The sequence below is a fragment of the Rhinoderma darwinii genome, chromosome 5 (genome assembly GCF_050947455.1).
Source record: "Rhinoderma darwinii isolate aRhiDar2 chromosome 5, aRhiDar2.hap1, whole genome shotgun sequence".
In the NCBI taxonomy this organism is placed as follows: Eukaryota; Metazoa; Chordata; class Amphibia; order Anura; family Rhinodermatidae; genus Rhinoderma; species Rhinoderma darwinii.
Window position 1 is genome coordinate 219,591,009 of NC_134691.1, and position 25,662 is coordinate 219,616,670.

Below are 25,662 nucleotides of genomic sequence, written 5' to 3' on the forward strand. Positions count from 1 at the left end.
AACTATTACAGGAGATTTATTGCCAACTTCTCGGTCGTCGCTAAGCCTCTTACGGACCTTACCCGCAAGGGTGCCGATGTCCTCCATTGGCCCCCTGAGGCCGTCCAGGCCTTTGAGACTCTCAAGAAGTGCTTTATCTCGGCCCCCGTGCTGATTCAGCCCAACCAAGAGGAGCCATTTATTGTGGAGGTTGACGCTTCCGAGGTGGGAGTGGGGGCCGTCTTGTCCCAGGGTACCAGCTCCCTCACCCATCTCCGCCCCTGTGCTTACTTCTCTAGGAAGTTTTCGCCCACGGAGAGTAACTATGATATTGGCAACCGCGAACTTCTAGCCATTAAATGGGCTTTTGAGGAGTGGCGGCACTTCCTGGAGGGGGCCAGACACCAGGTAACGGTCCTTACGGATCACAAGAATCTGGTTTTCCTAGAATCGGCCCGGAGGCTTAATCCTAGACAAGCTCGGTGGGCACTATTCTTTACCAGATTTAATTTCTTGGTTACCTATAGGGCTGGGTCCAAGAATATTAAGGCTGACGCTCTGTCACGTAGTTTCATGGCCAATCCTCCTTCCGAGAAGGATCCTGCTTGTATTTTACCCCCTGGTATAATCGTCTCTGCCACGGATTCTGATTTAGCTTCTGATATCGCGGCTGATCAGGGTACAGCCCCCGGGAACGTCCCTGGGGACAAACTGTTTGTTCCCCTGCAATACCGGCTGAGGGTACTCAGGGAAAACCATGACTCCGCTCTATCTGGTCATCCTGGCATCTTGGGCACCAAACACCTCATTACCAGAAACTATTGGTGGCCTGGGTTGCCTAAAGATGTTAGGGCTTACGTCGCCGCTTGTGAGGTTTGCGCTAGGTCCAAAACCCCTAGGTCCCGACCTGCTGGCCTACTACGTTCCTTGCCCATCCCCCAGAGACCTTGGACCCATATCTCCATGGATTTTATCACCGATTTGCCTCCATCTCAGGGCAAGTCGGTGGTGTGGGTGGTAGTCGACCGCTTCAGCAAGATGTGCCACTTTGTGCCCCTTAAGAAGCTACCTAACGCCAAGACGTTAGCTTCTTTGTTTGTGAAACACATCCTGCGTCTCCATGGGGCCCCAGTCAATATCGTTTCTGACAGAGGGGTACAATTTGTTTCCTTATTTTGGAGAGCTTTTTGTAAAAAGTTGGAGATTGATCTGTCCTTCTCCTCCGCCTTCCATCCCGAAACTAATGGCCAAACGGAAAGGACCAACCAATCCCTGGAACAATATTTAAGGTGTTTCATCTCTGACTGTCAATTCGATTGGGTCTCATTCCTTCCCCTCGCTGAATTTTCCCTGAATAACCGGGTCAGTAACTCGTCAGGGGTCTCCCCGTTTTTCTGTAATTTCGGGTTTAACCCAAGGTTCTCCTCCGTCTCCCCTGGTTGTTCCAATAATCCTGAGGTAGAGGAGGTTCATCGGGAACTGTGCACTGTCTGGGCCCAGGTTCAGAAGAACCTAGAGGCGTCCCAGAGCGCACAAAAGATTCAGGCGGATAGTAGACGTTCTGCTAACCCCCGGTTTGTCGTCGGGGATTTGGTCTGGTTGTCGTCCAGGAACTTGCGCCTTAAGGTCCCGTCCAGGAAGTTTGCTCCCCGATTTATTGGACCTTATAAGATCATTGAAGTCCTCAACCCTGTATCCTTCCGTCTGGAGCTCCCCCCATCCTTTCGCATACATGACGTCTTCCATGCCTCCCTCCTTAAACGCTGCTCCCCGTCCTGGTCCCCCTCAAGGATACCTCCTGTTCCCGTTCTCACCCCTGAGGGGGTGGAATTCGAGGTGGCCAATATTATGGACAGTAGGATGGTCCAGGGCTCCCTCCAGTACCTGGTCCATTGGAGAGGATACGGGCCGGAGGAGAGGACTTGGGTACCTGCCCGTGATGTTCACGCTGGGGTATTGATCAGGAGGTTCCACCTCCTCTTCCCCACTAAACCGGGTCCCCTTAGTAAGGGTCCGGTGGCCCCTCATAAAAGGGGGAGTACTGTTAGGGATCTGCCAGGTACTTCATCTAGCTATACTCCTGGGATTAATCAATCCACACCTGAGGCCAGACCTGTTCGACTGACACCATCTCCCACCAACCAGGGTGGCAGGCTCAGGAGTGGGAGAGCCTATCGCGGCCTGGTCTGTCGGAGTTAGCTCCGCCCCCTGCCCTTTATTACCTGCCCTGTGCTCTCCCTCAGTGCTTGTAATTCTTTTGGATTCCTGGCCCCACTGCTACTTGCTCCAGCCTGCTTCTGCCGTGCTTCTGCCTTGCTGCAGTTCTGCTTGACCTGCTTTGCTTTGCCCCTGGCTTGCTTCTGTCTCCGTGCCCGCTCGGGTGTACTCACTTCGTCCTGGTCCTGACTGTTCGTTCGCCGCCCCGTTTCCTCGTGGCGTTCCGTGGCTACTGCCCCTTCCCTTGCGTGTCCCCTGTTTGTCTTCCTGTGCACTTAGCCAGCGTAGGGACCGCCGCCCAGTTGTACCTCGTCGCCTAGGGCGAGTCGTTGCAAGTAGGCAGGGACAGGGCGGTGGGTAGATTAGGGCTCACTTTCCCTTCACCTCCTTCCTGCCATTACACTCCGATAACCTTGTCTACAGCAGCACTAGAGCCGGGTGACACATTAACCCGTTTTGTATTTTGTGTTTTGGTCCTTAAAGGCTATGTACACCTTTGAAATCGTTTTGTTGTTTTTTAAATAAAAATGTGTATCTGTGTGATTGGTGCAACTTTCAAAATGTTTATTAAAAATTATTTTAACTTTTTGAGATACAGCTGCTTTGTATACTGTATACAGAGCAGCTGTATCGTGCGCTAAGACCTGTATCCGTCAGGTCAGCGGGACTGACGGGTTCAGTGACAATGGGACCCGCGTGTCTCTGAAATCCAGGATCGAGCTGTTACCGATCACATCTAAGTTCATAACTGAGATGTGATCGAAAACAGTTGGATCCTGCGTGTCAGAGACACGCAGGACCCACTGTCACTGAACCCATCAGTCCCGCTGACCTGACGGATACAGGACTTAGCGCGCGATACAGCTGCTCTGTATACAGTATACAAAGCAGTTGTATCTCATAAAGTAAAAATAATTTTTACTAAAATATTTTTAAAGTTGCACCAATCACACTAAGGCTGGGTTCACACGACCTATTTTCAGACGTAAACGAGGCGTATAATGCTCGTTTTACGTCTGAAAATACGGCTACAATACATTTGGCAAACATCTGCCCATTCATTTGAAAGGGTTTGCCGACGTACTGTGCAGACGACCTGTAATTTACGCGTTGTCGTTTGACAGCTGTCAAACGAAGACGCGTAAATTGACTGCCTCGGCAAAGAAGTGCAGGACACTTCTTTGCTACGTAATTTGAGCCGTTTTCATTGAACTCAATGAAGAGAAGCTCAAGATTTACGAGCGTCACAGACGCCTCGCATAATATGAGGAGGAGCTTTTACGTCTGCAACGAGGCAGCTGTTTTCTCCTGAAAACAGTCTGTCTTTTCACACGTAAAAGCCTCTCATCGTGTGCACATACCCTTACAGACATTTTTATTTTAAAAAAAACAAAAAAAAAACAAACAACGATTTCAAAGGTTTACATATCCTTTAATTATCACACACATTGCAACAATTTTCTATCACAATTGCATTGAAAATAATGACAACCTGCCTGAACGCCATATTTGCTAATCCCCAACCCCTTATTTCACACTTGTGACGTGTCAGAAAAAGGGGACATGGTTTTATAGTCGCGGAACTGCGGAACTAATTTACAAGAAAATAAAAGTACTAATGCATTTTCATCAACACTGCATGCACAATTAACCCCTTAATGATACGCGTTTTCACGGCGGTCATTAAACGGCTTTTATTTCTAGGCAGTCGCCTTTTCACCGTGCAGGCTGGAGCCCGGGCTCGGCTGTCTGATGACAGCCGGTCTCCTGCCCCAACGGTAGCGATCGAAGTTTACTTAGATCGCGGCCGTTTAACCCCTCAAATGCCGCGGTCATTAGCGACCGCTGCATTTGAGTTGTTTACAGAGGGAGGGAGCTCCCTGCCACCCATCGGCGGCCCACAAATTCAATTGCGGGCATCCGATGGGGTGCCATGGCAGCCGGGGGCCTAACAAAGGCCCCCAGGTCTGCCCTGACTATATACCTATTAGGACATAGGAGGCACGTCCTAATAGATGCCTGTCAGTATTAGGGTATGTTCGCAGTGTTTACAGGAGTATTTTGGGGCATTTATGCCTCGAAAAACGCCTGAAAAAAACGAAAGCTGAACGCCTACAAACATCTGCCCATTGAAATCAATGGGAAAAACAGGATTTAGTTCATACAGGGCGTCTTTTTAAAAAAACGGAGAGTAAAAAGACGCTCCGTAAAAAGAAGTGCATGTCACATCTTGAGGCGTTTTTTGGAGCTGATTTTCCATTCAACACTATGAAAAACGCCTCAAAAAACGCCTCAAACAAATAAAAAAAAGCCTGAAAAGAAGCTCCAAATTAAAAGGAGCTTCATTTTCAGCTTCAAAAACATCTGAAAATCAGAGTCTGTTTTCTCTGAAAACAGCTCCGTATTTTCAGAAGTTTTTTAGTAAGAGTGTGAACATACCCTTATACTGACACGCAGTAATGCTCTGGTATACCAAAGCATTATATCTGCGATCTAAAGATCACATAGTGAAGTCCCCTAGTGGGACTGAAAAAATAATTAATGTGAAATGAAAACTAATAAAAAGGTACACATAAAATGCAGAGTCCGGGCAGAGCGCTAGTATAGGCTCTGCTCCGGGACTCTGTGGAATTCCCTGACATGGCTGTCCATATATGGACAGTGTGTCAGGGTCTTCTCTAGAGCGGAGTCCCGGGCAGAGCGCTAGTATAGGCTCTGGTCCGGGACTCTGTGGAATTCCCTGACATCGCTGTCCATATATGGACAGTGTGTCAGGGTCTTCCCCAGAGCGGAGTCCCGGGCAGAGCGCTAGTATCGTCTCTGCTCCGGGACTCTGTGGAATCTTCTGACATCGCTATCCACATATGGACAGCGATGTCTGGGGCATCCCCAGAGCTGGAGTCCAGGGCAGAGCGCTAGTATAGGCTCTGCTCTGGGACTCTGGGGAAGCCTCTGACATCGCTGTCCATACATCGACAGTGATGTCAGGGCTTCCCCAGAGCAGGAGTCCCAGTGATGTCAGGAGCACAGCTGGAGTACCAGGAAGAGCCTACTAGCGCTCTGCCCAGGACTCCAGCTCTGGGGTTGCCCCTGACATCCATATCCATATATGGACAGTGATGTCAGGAGCAGAGCTGGAATCCCAGGCAGAGTGCTAGAAGCGGCTCTGCTCCGGGACTCCATCTTTGGGCAAGCCCCTGACATCACTGTCCATACATGGACACTGATGTTAATGGCTTCCCCAGAGTTCCGGCTATACTAGTGCTCTGCTCTTGGACTCCGGCTCTAGGGTTGCCCCTGATATCACATTCCGGTCCAGGAGGATCCCCTGATGTCACTGTGTATGGACAGTGACGTCAGGGACTCCAACAGTGTCGGCAATGCTCTGGCTGGGGATTCCACTCCTAGAGGGAGCCCCAATGGAGCTATCTACTTGGGGTGTGTATGGCATTATCTGCAGAGGGCACTGTGGCAGCATCTGCGGAGGGCACTGTGGCAGCATCTGCAGAGGGCACTGTGGCAGCTGTAATGTCCGTGGCTGCGGGCTGTCAGCTCCAACCTCCCCCTGACATGTTTTACAATTTTCCAATATACTTTATGTATCAATTCCTCAAAGTTTCTCTGTCTGATGGGTTAAATGGGAACCTGCACTGCTCCCCTTCACACCCAAGGGGGTACGCCCAGCAAGCTCAGGGGGTACACCGAGTGCTAAAAAAAAAACCCACCTAACATTGCCCTATGTTTCATTGCTCGCTGCTAGGGCACTGATGTGCGAACCAACATTCTTACAGTGTAAGGCCCTGTTCACATCACGTTTTTTTCCTTCCGACGGAAGGCACCGACGTATCCTACTGTATTGGCATACAGTAAGGCTATGTTCACTGAGTTTTTTGCCGGAAGAAAAATCTGCCTCCTATTGCATTCTCTGCCTCCTATGGATTTCAATTGGAGGTCAGAGATGGAACCGCGGGAAGAAAGAGCATGTCGCTTTTTTTTCCACTAGTTATTTTCTTTCTGCGAGTGGGAAAACAAAATGCCTCCGCCTCTCATTGAAATCAATGGGAGGAGATTTCGACCATTTTTTGGCACGGTTTCCAAGTAAAAAAAACGTGCCAAAAAAACTCTGTGTGAACTAGCCCTAATACTCCGCCCGAACTCCCGAGGCATAGCGCTACTTCATATATGGACAGTGATGTCAGGGGCCTTTCAACTATGGAGTTCCCGACCAGAGAATCGCAAGCGCTCTGGCCGTGGACTCCTCCAGTCCCACAGTTTTCAGCCAGAGCACTACAAATGCTCTGGCCGTGGACTCCGTAGTCAAAAGCCCCTGACATCACTGTCCATACATGGGCAGAGATGTCAGGAACTTCCCCAGGGCTGTAAGGGTATGTTCACACGCTTAACAAAAAACTGCTGTAAAATACGGAGATGTTTTCAAGGGAAAACAGCCTCTGATTTACAGCCGTTTTTTATGCATCAAGTGTTTTTTTTTTGTGCTGTTTTTCTATTGACCCAATGAAAAACGTCTCAAGAAGTGACATGCACTTCTATTTACAGGGCTTTTTTTACACGCCGTTTTTAAAAACAGATGAGGAAAAACGCCCTATGGGAACGGAATGACGTTTTTCTCATTGAAATCAATGGGCAGATTTTTGGAGGCGTTCAGCCCCCGTATTTTCAGCCGTTTTTCGGGGCGTTTACGGCTGAAAATAGGCTGTGTGAACATACCCTAATTCCCAGCAGAGCGCTACCTGATGCTCTTGCCGGAGATTCTAGCCCTGAAAAAGTTCGCCAAGGTATACTTTTAACATACACCCGTGACGGATGCCATACAGTGACATTCGTCACTCATAAGCTCCCATGTAAAAAAAAAACGTATACTGCGCGGTATACTTTTTTTTTTGCGGTATCCCTCAGGATGGGAAAGTGTAGTATACTACGTTTTTCGATCCTTCAAAAAAAAGGTAAACCGACGTATACCAGCCCGATGGAGGCCATAAGTACACTCTTTTAGACCCCGTTGGGCAAATGGAACACATAGGGCTAAAACGTGATGTGAACATAGTCTAAGCATGTCATCATTTAACGCCTGCCCACCTAAAGAAGCCCGCTCTGCTTCGGCCGCTTCTATGAGGGTCCTGCCGCTGCCGCTTCTATGAGGGTCCCTCCACTGCTGCCTCTGCCTCCTGCTCCTTCTTTAATGGTCAGTTCAGGGAAACGGGCAGAGTCTGATCTGGGGTCTGTGATTATTAGGGACTCTGTCAGTATAAGGTGGTTTGACCTGGGGTCTGTTAGTATTATAGGGTCTGATCTGGGGTCTGTCAGTAATAGGGGGTCTGTCACTATTAAGTGGTCTGATCTGGGGACTGTCAGTAATAGGGTGTCTGTCACTATTAAGTGGTCTGATCTGGGGTCTGTCAGTAATAGGGGGTCTGTCACTATTAAGTGGTCTGATCTGGGGTCTGTCAGTAATAGGGGGTCTGTCACTATTAAGTGGTCTGATCTGGGGACTGTCAGTAATAGGGTGTCTGTCACAATTAAGTGGTCTGATCTGGGGTCTGTCAGTAATAGGGGTCTGTCACTATTAAGTGGTCTGATCTGGGGTCTCTCAGTAATAGGGGGTCTGTCACTATTAAGTGGTCTGATCTGGGGACTGTCAGTAATAGGGGGTCTGTCACTATTAAGTGGTCTGATCTGGGGTCTGTCAGTAATAGGGGGTCTGTCACTATTAAGTGGTCTGATCTGGGGTCTGTCAGTAATAGGGGGTCTGTCACTATTAAGTGGTCTGATCTGGGGTCTGTCAGTAATAGGGGGTCTGTCACTATTAAGTGGTCTGATCTGGGGACTGTCAGTAATAGGGTGTCTGTCACAATTAAGTGGTCTGATCTGGGGTCTGTCAGTAATAGGGGTCTGTCACTATTAAGTGGTCTGATCTGGGGTCTGTCAGTAATAGGGGGTCTGTCACTATTAAGTGGTCTGATCTGGGGACTGTCAGTAATAGGGTGTCTGTCACTATTAAGTGGTCTGATCTGGGGTCTGTCAGTAATAGGGGGTCTGTCACTATTAAGTGGTCTGATCTGGGGACTGTCAGTAATAGGGTGTCTGTCACAATTAAGTGGTCTGATCTGGGGTCTGTCAGTAATAGGGGTCTGTCACTATTAAGTGGTCTGATCTGGGGTCTCTCAGTAATAGGGGGTCTGTCACTATTAAGTGGTCTGATCTGGGGACTGTCAGTAATAGGGGGTCTCTCACTATTAAGTGGTCTGATCTGGGGTCTGTCAGTAATAGGGGGTCTGTCACTATTAAGTGGTCTGATCTGGGGTCTGTCAGTAATAGGGGGTCTGTCACTATTAAGTGGTCTGATCTGGGGACTGTCAGTAATAGGGGGTCTGTCACTATTAAGTGGTCTGATCTGGGGTCTGTCAGTAATAGGGGGTCTGTCACTATTAAGTGGTCTGATCTGGGGTCTGTCAGTAATAGGGGGTCTGTCACTATTAAGTGGTCTGATCTGGGGTCTGTCAGTAATAGGGGGTCTGTCACTATTAAGTGGTCTGATCTGGGGACTGTCAGTAATAGGGTGTCTGTCACAATTAAGTGGTCTGATCTGGGGTCTGTCAGTAATAGGGGTCTGTCACTATTAAGTGGTCTGATCTGGGGTCTGTCAGTAATAGGGGGTCTGTCACTATTAAGTGGTCTGATCTGGGGACTGTCAGTAATAGGGTGTCTGTCACTATTAAGTGGTCTGATCTGGGGTCTGTCAGTAATAGGGGGTCTGTCACTATTAAGTGGTCTGATCTGGGGACTGTCAGTAATAGGGTGTCTGTCACAATTAAGTGGTCTGATCTGGGGTCTGTCAGTAATAGGGGTCTGTCACTATTAAGTGGTCTGATCTGGGGTCTCTCAGTAATAGGGGGTCTGTCACTATTAAGTGGTCTGATCTGGGGACTGTCAGTAATAGGGGGTCTGTCACTATTAAGTGGTCTGATCTGGGGTCTGTCAGTAATAGGGGGTCTGTCACTATTAAGTGGTCTGATCTGGGGTCTGTCAGTAATAGGGGGTCTGTCACTATTAAGTGGTCTGATCTGTGGACTGTCAGTAATAGGGTGTCTGTCACTATTAAGTGGTCTGATCTGGGGTCTGTCAGTAATAGGGGGTCTGTCACTATTAAGTGGTCTGATCTGGGGACTGTCAGTAATAGGGTGTCTGTCACTATTAAGTGGTCTGATCTGGGGTCTGTCAGTAATAGGGGGTCTGTCACTATTAAGTGGTCTGATCTGGGGACTGTCAGTAATAGGGGGTCTGTTACTATTAAGTGGTCTGATCTGGGGTCTGTCAGTAATAGGGGGTCTGTCACTATTAAGTGGTCTGATCTGGGGACTGTCAGTAATAGGGTGTCTGTCACTATTAAGTGGTCTGATCTGGGGTCTGTCAGTAATAGGGTGTCTGTCACTATTAAGTGGTCTGATCTGGGGTCTGTCAGTAATAGGGTGTCTGTCACTATTAAGTGGTCTGATCTGGGGTCTGTCAGTAATAGGGGGTCTGTCACTATTAAGTGGTCTGATCTGGGGTCTGTCAGTAATAGGGGGTCTGTCACTATTAAGTGGTCTGATCTGGGGTCTGTCAGTAATAGGGGGTCTATCACTATTAAGTGGTCTGATCTGGGGTCTGTCAGTAATAGGGTGTCTGTCACTATTAAGTGGTCTGATCTGGGGTCTGTCAGTAATAGGGGTCTGTCACTATTAAGTGGTCTGATCTGGGGACTGTCAGTAATAGGGTGTCTGTCATTATTAAGTGGTCTGATCTAGGGTCTGTATACAGGAGGCTTCTGGCCTGAGGTCGGTATAAAGTGGGGTAGAAGGTAGTCATATGTACTATTTGTGATTCAAATGCTGTAAATTGGGGGCATGTCCTAAATAAACGCGCGGAGCATAAAGACAAAAATTTGCATTTTTCACCAATATCAGTCAGAAATCATGATTGGGGTCTGTCGCAGTGTCCATCATTTTGGTAGGAAAAATAGTACTGTGTTATTATTCCTGTCAAATCTCTTGGAATCGGCGACGGAGCCTCAGACAAGTAGTGTGAACAGAGCATTATAACTGATCGCTTCCTTGGAGGTAATCTGTTGCAACTTCTTGTCAATAGGGGGTACTTGGCATGAAAAGGTTGACTCCGTATTAAGAGCAAAGCAAACAAAGAAACCGATAAGGTTTATTCACATGTCCCAGTCATATCGCGGTTTTTTTTGCAACGATTTTTCTATAGTGCTGCAAAATAACATGGGCAGGGTGATTATCCTCCCGTCATTACGCAGCGTCCCCTTAGCTATCGTTACCTAAGCAACCGGGAGATTCTCGTTGCTATGGATCATTTTACAGCTTCTAAACGTCAACAGCGTTCGTTGGGACCTAGACGCGTTTTAGCCTATACGAATGAGCTGTTCCGTGAAGTAGGCGGGGCTATAGGTCAGAGTGAGAGTTGGGACGCATGGAGAACGGAAGCGGAAAAGCCGCAGCTGTCACTAGAAGCGTGATAGCCGGCGAGAAAGGGGGAGGGGAAGGACAACGCTACTTACAGAGCGACTACATGGTGTCTGTGCGGCTAACGCTTCAGTCAGAAAGTATGCGTTCATACATAGGAAGCGTCCGACTACAGCGATGTAACGAGAGAGGCCATGGACTTATGTAATGCTTTATAATTATGTGACCACATCGCCTAGTTCTATGTACCTGTGTATATATATATATATATATATTTCTCTTACTGGGCCATATAGAGTAACAGACTGTGATACGTTTTACTTATAGTCTGTAGAATTGGAAATCAAACCTGGAGCACGTGATTATATAAAAGTTGTAGTAGTACCAAGGGTGCATCCGGTTACTAGTCCTTCGATAGTCATGGACCGATCTTCTGTGGCCAAAGTGGGTGCTGTGGCCAGTGCCAGCATGTGTGCCCTAGTTGCTGGAGTGGTGTTGGCTCAATATATATTCACCGTGAAGAAGAAAACTGGAAGGAAAACAAAAATCATAGAGATGGTGAGTACTAAACTGTTCTTTAACCCCTTCCCGCTTTGGCCACTTTTGACCTTCCTGACAGAGCCTCATTTTTCAAATCTGACATGTTTCACTTTATGTGGTAATAACTCCGGAATGCTTTTACCTATCCAAGCGATTCTGAGATTGTTTTCTCCTGACACACTGGACTTTATGTTACTGGCAAAATTTGCTCGATATGTTCAGTATTTAATTGTGAAAAACACCAAAATTTTGTGAAAAATTGCAAAAATTTGCATTTTTCTCATTTTAAATGTATCTGCTTGTAAGACAGGCAGTTATACCACACAACAATGTTGCTAATTAACATCCGCCATATGTCTACTTTAGATCGACATAGTTTTTTTGAACATCCTTTTATTTTTCTAGGACGTCACAAGGCTTTGAACTTTAGCAGCAATTTCTCACATTTTCAAGAAAATTTCAAAAGGCTATTTTTACAGGGGCCAGTTCAGTTGTGAAGTGGCTTTGAGGGCCTTATATATTAGAAACCCCCAAAAAGTCACCCCATTTTAAAAAGCGTCACCCCTCAAAGTATTCAAAACAGCATTTAGAAAGTTTCTTAACCCTTTAGACGTTTCACAGGAATTAAAGCAAAGTAGAGGTAAAATTTACAAATTTCATTTTTTTTTTTTTCTGCAGAAATTCATTTTTAATCCATTTTTTTCTGTAACACAGAAGGTTTTACCAGAGAAACGCAACTCAATAATTATTGCCCAGAGTCTGCAGTTTTAGGAAATATGCCACATGTGGCCCTAGTGTGATAATGGCCTGGAGCATCGGCCTCAGAAGCAAAGGAGCACCTAGAGGATTTTGGACACTCCGTTTTATTAGAAAATATTTTAGGCACCATGTCAGCTTTGCAGGGCTCTTGCGGTGCCAAAACAGTGGAAACCCCCCACAAGTGGCACTATTTTGGAAACTACACCCCCTTGAGGAAATTATCTAGGGGTGTAGTTAGCATTTTGACCCCACAGGTTTTTTGTAGAAATTATTGGAAGTAGGCTATGAGCTTGAAAATCGACATATTTTTTTTTTTTCAAAGAAAATGTAGGTTTAGCAATTTTTTTTCTCATTTCCACGAGGACTAAAGGAGAAAAAGCACCGCAACATTTGTAAAGCAATTTCTCCCGAGTAAAACAATACCCCACATGTGGTCATAAATGGCAGTTTGGACACACAGCAGGGCTCAGAAGCTCCATTTGACTTTTGGAACTAGGATGTAGCTGGATATGTGTGTGACTGAAGTGATAAATGAGTAAAATATAACTCATGGGGCTTTTTCACAGTGGTGATTGTACCCCTGTTTTTAGAGAGTTATAAAATAAAGTTATATTTTACTCATTTATCACTTCAGTGAAACTACTAAATTTCCTTTATTGTGGGAGCACAATTATATGCATCATTTAATACAGTGAATAATGGATATGTGTGTGGACGCAATGTTGCTTTTGGTATAATAAAGGGGTTAATAAAGCATGAAATTACTAATTTATGGATGTATGGTAAGGCTTCAGTACTTGATCAGAGAGATCTACCCTGCCCATGTACTTATTGTAGCACAGGATGCAATTTGGCTTCTGGGTCACTGTGGAGGTACCTCGCTCAGGGACGGGTGCTGCCGCTGCCATCAATTGTGGTCAATATAAGGACATCCCTCTTGTCCTTATATTTGACGAACAGCATGTTCTCGCTGCATAGTTTCCTGCTCTCACCCCTTCTGAGGCTTTGGCTAAGCAGTGTTTTAGGGAGGCCTCTCTGATTTTTGCGCACAGTACCGTAGTCTTGGGGTTCAATAATAAAGTCCTTCCCTTCATAAACCCTAAACCTGTGTGTATACCCAGATGTACTCTCACACAGTTTGTACAATTTTTAATTCCATACCTTGCCCTCTTATTGGGCAGGTATTGGCAGAATTTAAAGAGGCTCTGTCACCACATTATAAGTGCCTACATAAGGAGATTGGTGCTATAATGTAGATGACAGCAGTGCTCTTTATTTAATAAAACAATCTGTTTTCACCACGTTATTAACGATTTTAGATTTATGCTAATGAGTTGCTTAATGCCCAGGTGGGCTTATTTTTACTTTAGACCAAGTGGGCATTGTACAAGGGAGTGTATGACGCTGACCAATCAACATCCTGCACTCCTCTCCATTCATTTACTCAGCGCATAGGGATCCTGCTAGATCCTTATGTGCTGTCTTATACTAACACATTAACGATACTGAAGTGTTTAGACAGTGAATAGACATTCCACGGGATGTCTTTTCACAATCTCTGCACTTTGTTACTGTTTTTGTGGTAGTTACAGCAGAGCAAAGCGTAATCTCACTGTAACCTGTCATTTACCGCGTAATCTCGCGAGATTACGCTTCCTCTGCTGTAACTACCAGAGACAGAGTAACGAAGTGAAGAGATGTGAATAGACATCCCGTGGAATGTCTATTCACTGTCTAAACACTTCAGTATTGTTAATGTGTTCGTATAAGAGGAGTGCATGACGCTGATTGGTCACTGATTGGTCAGTGTCATACACTCCTCTGTACAACGCCCACTTGGTCTAAAGTAAAAACACACCCACTTGGGCATTAAGCAACTCATTAGCATAAATCTAAAATCGCTAATAAAGTGGTGAAAATAGATTGTTTTATTAAATAAAAACACTTCTGTCACCTACATTATAGCGCCGATCTCCTTATGTAGGAGATAGGGCACTTATAATGTGGTTAAGCTTTAAGCCTCCCCTTAAAATGAACAAGGGACTCGTCTATGGAAATCTATTTATCGGGGGTGTACGCTTGTGAAAACTTGGTGGAGAAATGATCAATGAGTGGCCTGATTTTAAATAGACGGTCAAATGTGGGGTCGTTCTGGGGCGGGCACTGTGCATTATCATTATATTGCAAGAATTTTAAAATCGCTTCAAAGCGAGTCTGGGTCATGGCCATGCGGTAAATTGGGGTGTTGTACAAAATATCCGCACTCCAGTATTGCCTAACCTCTGGCTTCATCGCTAGTCCCATATGCATCACAAGGCCCCAAAATGTCATCATCTCCGCTGCATCTACTGGGGTCCACCTAACAAATGATGAAGTGGGGTTTTGGGTTAAAAATTGTTGGACGTACAGATTCGTCTGGGCCACCATTAAATTAACAAACTCCTCAGAGAAAAAGACCTTGAAAAAGTCAATTTCTGTGAGGCCTTCAGTCTCAAACTGAATTCTTGAGCTGCCTATAAAATCAGGAATTTGAGGCTCATAATTTTTGCGGAGTGGAGTCCACACGGGATCAATAATTGGGGTTGGCTCAGCTGCTCTCCTGGGTCGCCTTTGGGGGGGGTTCCTCATCACTGGAAGAGGAGGTAAATAAAAGGAGTGCGGCATATTCCTCGTCTCCCTCGCTGGCCGAATCAGTGTCAGAGGCAATGATGGTGTATGCCTCCTCGACTGAATACATACATCTGGACGATTGAGACATTTTGATTTATTGTGGGGGTTGTGTGGTGTTTTTACACGTGTAATCAACTTTTATTTTTCCACAGGGGGGTGAAAAAAAGACCTAAAAAACCTGCGTTGACAAATTACCACAGATGCTGATAACTAATCAGCAGTCTGTAGCCGCAGGGTGCACACAGGTATATGGTGCAAATGTATAATTTGAAAAAAAATGACAAAAAAAAATAATTCCTGGACCAAAAGTTGAACACAAATGCCGACCAGTGATGGCGGTCACTGATCAGCGGTCACAGGACACACACAGGTAATTGGTGTGGGTGAAAAAAGGCACAAAGAAAGAACCTGCGGGGGAAAAAAAACCACGGATGCTGATCAGTGATGGCGGTCACTAACCAGCACTTCGTGGCTGCAGGGCGCACACAGGGAGATGGTGCAAATTAAAAAAAAAAAAACCTGCGCCAAAAATTGAGCACTGATGGTGGTCACTGATCAGCGCTCAGTGGGCACAGGACTTCGGACAGGGAGGGGGTGGGGTGGGAAAGGGGGGGTAGATTGGTACAGGGAGGGGGTGGATTGGGACAGGGAAAGGGCCCAAAAAAATCTGTCGGATCACAAAAAAAAAAAAGAAAGACCGATGATCAGACAGAAGTAGCAAAATAGGACACTTTTTTTTTTTTTTTTATACAAAGTCGCGCAGATCGCACTACAAATCCCAGCAAAGCCACAGCAGCCGGTCTCTCAACTGCTCTGCACGCTGCCTCAAACTGGAATGGCGGCGTGCAGAGCCGTCTCGATCTTCAAAACACCCCCCGGTGCTCTGATTGGTCGGTCATTACAGACCGACCAATCAGAGCGCTCCTAGAGGTGGCCTCACTGCCACCTCCCTCGGTGACGTCGGTGGCGATGGGTGTTGTCTTAGACAGCACCAATCGCCACTGTCTAACTGTGCCCTGTGATTCCAGGGCACAGTTTTAACAAAAATACCTGCTATTGGCCGTTAAGAATTGACTGACCAATATCAGCGATCGCCGATGCGGGGGGGGGGGGTGGCGAAACGGCACCCTGGGCGAGTAGTAGAGATGGCCTGCTGTCAGGGACAGCAGCCATCTTTACTTTGTCACGGTGCAATTAGCACCGATGACCGTTTTCCGTTGCGCAGTACCTATATGGCGCTTTGCGGGAAGCACCTCCCGACAGTGCCGTATATATACACGGCGGATGTCGGGAAGGGGTTAAAGAGGCTCTGTCACCAGATTTTCAAACCCCTATCTCCTATTGCAGTAGATCGGCGCTGCAATGTAGATAACAGTAACGTTTTGTTTTTTTCAAAAACGAGCATTTTTGGCCAAGTTATGACCATTTTTATATTTATGCAAATGAGCCTTAAGTACAGCTGGGCGTGTATTGTGTGTACATCTGGGCGTTTTTACTTGTTTTACTAGCTGGGCGTTGTGAATAGAAGTGTATGATGCTGACGAATCAGCATCATCCACTTCTCTTCGTTACCACCCAGCTTCTGGCAGTTCAGACACACAGCGTGTCCTCGCGAGATCACGCTGTGACGTCACTCACTCCCTCCCACAGGAACTTCATCGCGTCGGATGAGCGAGGACACGCTGTGTGTCTGAACTGCCAGAAGCTGGGTGGTGACAATGAGAAGTGGATGATGCTGATTCGTCAGCATCATACACTTCCATTCACAACACCCAGCTAGTAAAACAAGTAAAAACGTCCAGATGTACGCACACAATAATGCCCACTTGGACTTAACTTTAAACACGCCCAGTTGTACTTAAGAAAGGCTCATTTGCATAAATATAAAAATGGTCATAACTTGGCCAAAAATGCTCGTTTTAAAAAAAAACAAACAACTTTACTGTTATCTACGTTGCAGTGCCGATCTGCTGCAATAGTAGATAGGGGTTTGAAAATCTGGTGACAGAGCCTCTTTAATATGAGGGCTTCCAAAATGTTGCAGGTGGGTGCCCAGGGTGAGATTATGTTGCAAGGTAGAGAGCTCATCTGTCACCTTATCCCATGTCTGTGGCAGAAGGTGGCACTAAACTTAGGAAGAATGTGATACATTACTTATCTCTACTTGTTATCTTCATCTAAATTAAAGGGGTTGTCCGGTTTTCTGCAAGTTAATTTAAATTTTTGTATAATTAAAAGTTTTATATAGTTTTCCAATATACTTTCTGTAATTTCCTCACGGTTTTCAAGATCTCTGCTTGTTGTTAATCAGTAGGAAGCTTCATTGTTTACTTCCAGCAGATACAGCTCTGTCCATGGTCATGTGATGGACACACAGATGCACGGCTCGTTGTAGTATGTGTATCAGAGCTGTGTCTTCTAAGGAGCCCAGCACCTGTGTGTCCATCACATGACCATGGACAGAATCTTTACTAAGTAACAGCTGTGGGGAATTAACACACAAAGAATATCCGAAAATTGAACTTTTATTTTCTGCAAAAAAATAAGATCAATTTACTGAAACCGGCCAACCTCTTAACCCGTTAGTGACCGGCCCATCGTGTTTCTACGTCGGTCACTAACGGGCCTTATTCCGATGCCATAGACTTTTTACGTCGCGGCATCGGAATAAGTAAACAGAGCAGGGAGCTGTCAAATCTCCCTGCTCTCAGCTGCCAGAGGTAGCTGAGGACTGGGGGCGTCCCTGCTCTGCCGGGTGAGATCGATATTAGTATCGATCTCACCCGTTTAACCCCTCAGATGCGGTGCTCACTCGCGAGCACCGCATCTGAGTGGTTTTGGAGAGAGGGAGGGAGCTCCCTCTCTCCCACCGACACCCGCCAATAAGATCGCCGAGTGTCGGTGTCTCCGATGGCAGCTGGGGGCCTAATAAAGGCCCCCAGGTCTGCCTGGAGCGAATGCCTGCTAGGTCATGACGGAGGCATGACCTAGCAGATGCCTGTCTATTTTAAACGGACAGGCATAATACACTGCAATACAGAAGTATTGCAGTGTATTATAATAGCGATCGCAGAATCGCATATTAAAGTCCCCTAGTGGGACTAGTAAAAAAGTTTAAAAAAACGTTTCATAAAGTTAACAGAAAAAAAAATGAATGAAAAACACACTTTTTCCCCTTAGGCGGGATTCACACGACAGGGTCCCGCCCGAGCCCGAGTGTCGGCCGGTAAAATCTGCCATTTTGCCCGGCCGGTTTGCATAAAGTTTTGCATCCGTTCTGGGCCGGGCAGATCTGGACAGTGACATCAGTCGCAACTCCTGAAGGGGAATCCCCATGTGTTCGGGGATTCCGCTTCAGGAGTTTCCCCTGATGTCACTGCCCAGATATGGACAGAGACATCAAGCGCTCTGTCCAGGAGCGGAAAACACGGGGATTCCGCTCCTTCAAGGAGCTAAAGTGGGACTAGCACAGAGCAGAGCAGGGAGATGCCTCCCTGCACTGCTATAGTGGCGTCGCTACAGTAGTAGTAGCAGCAGCAGCAGCAGCTGCTGCTAGCGTCGCCATGGAAGGTGTTGCCGGGCCAGGGCGCTTTTAACAAGCAGGGGAAGGGAGCCAGCGCAGCGCTCCCTCCACCTGCTGTACACCCCGGCCCTGCCACACAGTGTACAGCGTAGCCATTCGTCCGAATGGCATCAACTCCTCCTCCTCACATGCACTCTGCGCTGTGAGGAGGAGGAGGAGATAGAGCGCAAGCGACGGAAAACCCGGCCATCACTCGGGACACATTCCGGTGATGGCCGTGTATTACCCGGCCCCATAGACTTCTATGGGAGCCGAAAATAGAGCATGTCCTATTTTTTGACGGCCGGTTTTCCCGGCCGTCAAAAAATCGGTCGTGTGAATAGCCCCATTAGGGGTCTATTATTCCTAATGCAGCCGGGTGCTGGCCAATTTATGAACGGCCGGCACCCGGCCGGGAAACCCTGTCGTGTGAATGAGGCCTTACAAACTGCTTTAGTATTAAAAAACCAAAATAAAGTAAAAAAGTTACACATATTTGGTATCGCCGCGTCTGTAACGACCCCGACTATAAAGCTATTACATTACTTAACCCGCAGGGTGAACGCCGTAAAAAATTTAATAAAAAAAGTTGGAAAAATTGCTGTTTTCTGTGAATCCTGACTTAAAAAAAATGTGATTAAAAAGTGATCAAAAAGTCGCATCTACTCCAAAATGGTACGAATAAAAACTACAAGTCGTCCCGCAAAAAAAAAGCCCTCATACAACCACATCGGCGAAAAAATAAAAACGTTACGGCTCTTCAAATATGGAGACACAAAAACAAATAATTTTGAAAAAAAAGCGTTTTTACTGTGTAAAAGTAGTAAAACATACAAAAACTATACAAATTTGGTATCGTTGCAATCGTAACAACCCGCTGAATAAAGTTATTGTGTTATTTATAGCACACTGTTAATGGCGTGGATTTAGGACGCAAAAAAGAGTGGCGAAATTTCAGATTTTTTCTATTCCCCCCCCCAAAAAAAAAGTTTATAAAAGTTAATCAATAAATAATATGTACCTCAAAATGGTGCTATTAACAAGACCTTATACTACTATGTCGACGCAAAAAAAAAAAAGTTATAGCTCTTGGAATGCGACAATGGAAAAACTTAAAAAATGAGTTGGTCATTAACGTCTAAAATAGGCCGGTCATTAAGGGGTTAAAGGACCTGATTACATTTTGAGAAAATCGGCGAATAAAAGGAAAAAGCTTCTCTGGAATGCTTTAGCTTTCTCCCCTCTTGGAGATGTTTAACCTCTTCCCGACCGCCCTCTGTAAATTCACATCGGAGCTTGCTGGGCTCTGTGCAGTGCCGACGTGAATTCACGGTGGGTGTTAAAAGCGCGATCCGGGTGTCTCAGAGTAGCGCTGACACCCGGATCGCGCTGTTATCCCCTGCCTCTAGTCCCGGAGACATGACCGGGACCTAATTGGTTCAGGTCCCGGTCATGTGATCGCAGGGAAAGTTTGTTGCTGCAACGAACTTTCCTGGGGACCGATTGCGGGAGCTGCAGTCGGTTTTAAGGCAAAACCGGAGGCCATACAACAGTCTGTCCTCATAGGCTTCCTGGCAGTATGACTCTCGGCGTCACACTGACAGTTTATAATACGTTACACTACCTAGGTAGTGTAATGTATTATAGCAGCCATCCGTGCTGCTGGTCTTCAAGTAAAAAGCAAAAAAAAGAAGTAATAAAAATGTTTTGTTAAAGTGTAAAAACAAGTTATAAGTTACAAAAACCAAAAATGCTGGGTTTTTTTTCCCTATAATAAGTCTTTTATTATAGGGAAAAAAATGAAAATGTTAAAAAAAAAAAAAGTACACATATTTGGTATCGCGGCGTTCATAACGACCCAAACTATAAAACTATAATATTATTTTTCCCGCACGGTGGACACCGCAAAAAAATAATTAAAAAACAATGTCAGAATCACTATTTTTTGGGTCATCAACCCTCCAAAAATATAGAATAAAAAGTGATCAAAAAATCGCATGTACTCCAAAATAGTACCAATAAAAACGACAACCCGCCCCGCAAAAAACAAGCCTTTACACAGCTTTTTTTCACTGAAAAATAAAAAAGTTATGGCTCTCAGAATATGGTGACACAAAAAATAAATAATTTTATAGAAAAGTGATTTTATTGCGCAAACGCCACAAAACATTAAAAAAAAACTATATACATCTGGTATCGCCGTAATCGTATCGACCCGCAGAATAAAGTAAAATGTCATCTATAGCGCACGGTGAACACTGTAAAAGAAAAAAAACATTTTCAGAATTTGTTTTTTTTGTCACTTTGCTTGCCAAAAAAATCTAATAAGTGATAAAAAAAATCACATGTACCCTAAAATGGTACCAATGAAAACTACAGATTGTTCCGCAACAAATAAGCCCCCAAACAGCTCCGGCGAAGAAAAAATAAAAAAAATTATGGCTCACTGACAGAAATTGTGCAGTGTCCAAAAGCGGATAAAATCGGGCGCCATTTATCATTGCGACCTTGGCCACATATCTGTGGATTATTATTTATTTACCGAATTATTATGCCCTCTTATTATGTCCTGATGTACTCTGCCCAATTTACACATACCCCCACATCATAAACTGAAATACCAGCAAAACCCCAAACAGAACAACTACCAAGCAAACTCTGCGCTCCAAAAGCCAAATGGCGCTCCCTCCCTTCTGAGCCCCACAGCATGCGCAAACACCAGCTTACGTCCACATATATGATATTTTATATCCGGGAGAACCCGCTCAACATTGTACGAGGTATTTGTCTTCAGTGGCACAAACTGGGCACAGCATATTGTGCATTAAAATGGCATATCAGTTGAAAATTGTAATTTTCACTTTGCACCATCCGCTGCGCATTAACGCCTTCGCGCACCACGACTTAATAGCATGTCGTGGTGCGGGGGGGTTATATATGGAGTGGGCTCGTGCTGCGCCCGATCTATATTCTGCAGGTGTCAGCTGTGTATTACAGCTGACACCTGGGACTAATGGACAGGAACAGCGATCGCGCTGTTACAGGAGCCTGTAAAAATTATATTATACTGCAATACATTAGTACTGCAGTGTATTGTACCAGCGACCTAATGATCGCTCGTTCCAGTCCCCTAAAGGGATTTTTGGGAGGCTTCCACTGTTTTGGTACCTCAGGGGTTTTGCAATTGCGACATGACACCCGAAAACCATTCCAGCTAAATTTGAGCTCCAAAAGCTAAATATTGTTCCTTCCCTTCTGTGTCCTGCCGTGGGTCCAAACAGCAGTTTATTACCACATATGGCGTATTGCTGTATTCAGGACAAATTGCTTTACAAATTATGGGGTGATTTTTCTCCTTTATTATACAAATTAAACATTTCTATGTTTTTTCAGAAAAAAGTAGATTTTCATTTTCATGGCCTAATTCCACTAAATTCAGCAAAAAAAACTGTGGGGTCAAAATGCTAACTATACCCCTAGAAAAATTCCTTGAGGGGTGTAGTCTTCAAAATGGGGTCACTTTTGGGGGGTTTCCACCGTTTTGCTCCCTCCATGACGTTGCAAACGCGACATGGCACTAAACACCAATCCAGCAAAATCTGTGCTTCAAAATCCAAGTGGCGCTCCTTCCCTTCTGAGCTCTGCCGTGGGTCCAAACAGCAGTTTAGTACCACATATGGGGTATTGCTGTAATCAGGAGAAGTAGCTTTACAAGTTTTGGGGTGCTTCTTAGTCTTTATTCCTTGCAAATATTATTTTTTTTATACTTTTTCAGAAAAAAAGTAGATTTTCACTTTCACAGGCAAACTCCAATAAATATAGCAGAAGACCTGTGGGGTCAAGATGCTAACTATACCCCTAGATAAATTCCTTGAGGTGTGCAGTTTCCAAAACCGTGTCACTTTTGGGGGATTTCCACTGTTTCGGCACTACAAGACCTCTTCAAACCTGACATGGTGCCTAAAATATATTCTAAAAAAAGGAGGCCACAAAGTCCACTAGGTGCTCCTTTGCTTCTGAGGCTGGTATTTCAGTCCATTATCACACTAGGTCCACATGTGGGATATTTCTAAAAACTGCAGAATCTGGGCAATAAATATTGTGTTGCGTTTCTCTGGTAAAACCTTCTGTGTTACAAAAAAAAAATTATTACAAATGAATTGCAGCAAAAAAAATAAAATTTGTCAATTTCCCCTCTACTTTGCTTTAATTCCTGTGAAACGCCTAAGGGGTTAAGAAACTTTCTGAATGCTGTTTTGAATACTTTGAGGGGTGCAGTTTTTAATATGGGGTGATTTATGGGGTCTATCTAGTACATAAGGCCCTCAAAGCCACTTCAGAACTGAACAGGTCCCTGTAAAAATCGCCTTTTGAAATTTTCTTGAAAATGGGAGAAATTGCTGGTAAAGTGCTAAGCCTTGTAACGTCCTAGAAAAATAAAATGTTAAAAAAAACGATGCAAATATAAAGTAGACATATGGAATATGTGAAATAGTAACTATTTTGTGTGGTATTACTGTATGTTTTACAAGCAGATACATTTAAAATGAGAAAAATCATAATTTTTGCAAATTTTCTCTAAATTTTGGTGTTTTTCACAAATAAGCAATGAATTTATTGACCAAATTTTTCCACTAATAAAAAACTATAATATGTCACGAGAAAAAAATCTCAGAATCACTTGGATAGGCAAAAGCATTCCAGCGTTATTAGCACATAAATTGACACATGTCAGATTTGAAAAAATGCGTATACTCCGTTAAAGCCGAGGCACCAGCGATCCAGGGAAAACTGTAAGGACTTGTCCACACGAAGCGGAATTGCTGCGTATCTTCCATCCGGAATTGCGGACGGAAAATACGCAGCAGGATACAGTAGCAGCAAAGTGGGGGAGAATTAACGAATCTCATCCACACGTTGTGTAAAATTTTCAAGCAGAAATTCACCCGTGGTGCGTATTTTTTCATACCGTATCATGTCCGTTCCTGCTGCGGAAAGAGGAGAGAATTGCGGCGTTTTTCAGGAGATGTCACCATTCCCCAACAGTGAGAAAAAAGCTGAAAAATATGCACCATTTTCTGCAGTAGGAAATGGTGCAGTTTTTCCGCAGTGGAATAGCTGCAGAAATTTTCTGCAGCAATTCCATTACGTGTGGACAAGCACTTAGGCCTCATTCACATGAGCGTATCCGATTCACACGCGTGATAAACGCACGTGAATCTGGTCCGTGTGTGTTGCGTTATGCATCAGTGTGCTTTGCGAGTGGCCTGCGTTATTCACACACTTGCAAAGCACATCATTTTTTTAAAATTTTTTTGCAATCTAAATGATGCGCAAATCACGCACCGCACGCGGATGTACATCTGTGTTCAGTGGGTGGTTTTCACGCCCCCATACACTTCAATGGGCGCGTAGGTGCGTGAAAATGCAGTAATCTAGTACATGCACTGAGTTTCACACAGCGGACTCTCGCAGCGTGAAAACACGCATGTCTGAACGGCCTTGTTGAAATCGATGGGTCTGTGTGCTGTGCTTGGTTTCCATGCTAAGGGTATGTGCGCCATAGGTGGATAAGCTGTTGTTTTTCCGCAATAAAATTCTGCAGCACATTACAGTAGCAGCTAAAAAAAAAACTGCTAGGAAAATGTGCCAAAACTGCCCTTTGGCTTGTTTCTAAATCTGCAGCATGTGCATTTATGCTGTAGTATCCTTTCCCTTTTGGTGCTTCATCCTTCCTTTTCCCCATTTTTCTTCTGTCTTCTCTGGTGTTGTCATATATAGGCGGCTCCCCCCCCTTTGCTGTTCTCCGTGCTGCTGGTATCCTGGGATGAAGTTTCATCCCATGTGACTGCTGCAGACAATCAGGCTGTAGTGGTCACATGGGAGGCAGCATCACCACGGAAGACCGGGCTGCACGGAGACCAGAGGGACGCATCGCTATGGCAACGCCAGTAAAGGTAAGTGTTGTTTTTTGTTTTTTTTCACGGGTGGCTTTTGGCCGCTCGCTGAAAAAAAAAAAAAAAAAGTGTCATGTCCTTTTTCGCTGCGGTTTCCGCCTCTGACCTCCCATTAAAATCAATGAGACAGAAAAAACCTGCGGTGTGTAGTTTGTTTTTCGCAGATTACTGACAGTTCAAAATCTGCATCAAAATTTCTGAAGGTATTCTGAGGCCTTATTCACACAAGCGTATTTCACATCCGTGTTACGCGCGTTAGAACAACCGTCGTTACACGGACCTATGCAATTCAATGGGGACAGTGAGCGTTTTTCACGCAGCGTGGGTCCGCTGTGTGAAACTCACTGCATGTCCTATACTTGTGCGTTATATGCGCATCACACACCCATTGAAGTCTATGGGTGCGTGAAAAAAAACGGACAGCACACCCATGTGCTGTGCGTGATTCGTGCAACAGTTGCTAAAGGAATTTAAAAAAAAACACCTTCAGTTTATTTTGCGGACGTTAAAACCACATGACATACGCGCGTAAAATACGTGGACACGCACTGTACACGGATGTCACTCGGAACTGCAACGCAAGAAAAATGCTGCATTTTTTACGCGAGCAAAACGGGCACTTTCGTGTGAATAAGGCCTGAGGCATTTTTTTTATTTCTGCTTGCAAAAAACTGTGTGAACAGGGCCTTAATGTCAGACCATGACATTATTTAACCCGCAAAATAAATGGTGTAAAAAAAATACAAGCAAAAGGAAAAAAAAGCCAGAATTGCTGTTTTAGTCACCTTCGATAACAAAAATCATACGTACCAAAAAAATGGTACAAAAAAAATACAGGTCGTCCCGCAAAAAACAATCCCTCGCACCGCTCAATTGATGGAAAAAGAAGTTATGGCTTTAAAAATGTGGTGACACAAACTTTTTTTTTTTTTAATAAATTGTTTTTACTTTGTAAAAGATGAGAAAAAAAACAAAACTAAGTTTGGTATTGCCATAATTGTATTGACCAGCAGAATAAAGGTAAGTTGTCTTTACTGTACGGTGAAAGCCGTAAAAAGGAAACCCAAAAAACAATGAACTAATTGCTATTTTTTCCAATTCCACCCCTCAAATATATTTTTTGCAGTCTCCCAGTACATTACATGGTACTTTAACCCCTTCCCGACATGGAAAGCTATGACTTTCCGCAAATTGCCGTATCCATACGCCAAATGTTTGGCACCGGCTCAGCTGAGCCAGTGCCATCATCGCCGGATCTCAGCAGTATCTTACAGCTGACATCCGGCTGTAATGGCGGGGACTGAAATTAGCTTCGATCCCCGCCATTAACCCCTTAAGTGCAGCGCTGAAACGTGAGTGCTGCACTTAAGGTGTTTGTAGCTCTTCGGAACCCCAGCAATGAAATTGCCGGGGTTCCGGTGGCTGCAATGGAATGCAATGCCTAGCACAAAAGCCGGTCAACAAATTTTTTTTTTAAAGTTTATGGTTCTCACAACTT

The 25,662-nt window shown here is 45.0% G+C and overlaps 1 protein-coding gene across 1 annotated transcript in view; it reads left to right on the forward strand.

The window, feature by feature from the left end:
- The first annotated feature begins 10,946 nt into the window (after positions 1 to 10,946).
- Positions 10,947 to 25,662, forward strand: part of NT5C3A (5'-nucleotidase, cytosolic IIIA) — a 66,715-nt gene continuing 51,999 nt past the window's right edge. The window contains exon 1 of the mRNA XM_075828531.1: positions 10,947 to 11,234. Coding sequence (XP_075684646.1) covers positions 11,097 to 11,234 — 138 coding nt within the window. The 5' untranslated portion in view covers positions 10,947 to 11,096. The remainder of the gene's footprint in view (positions 11,235 to 25,662) is intronic.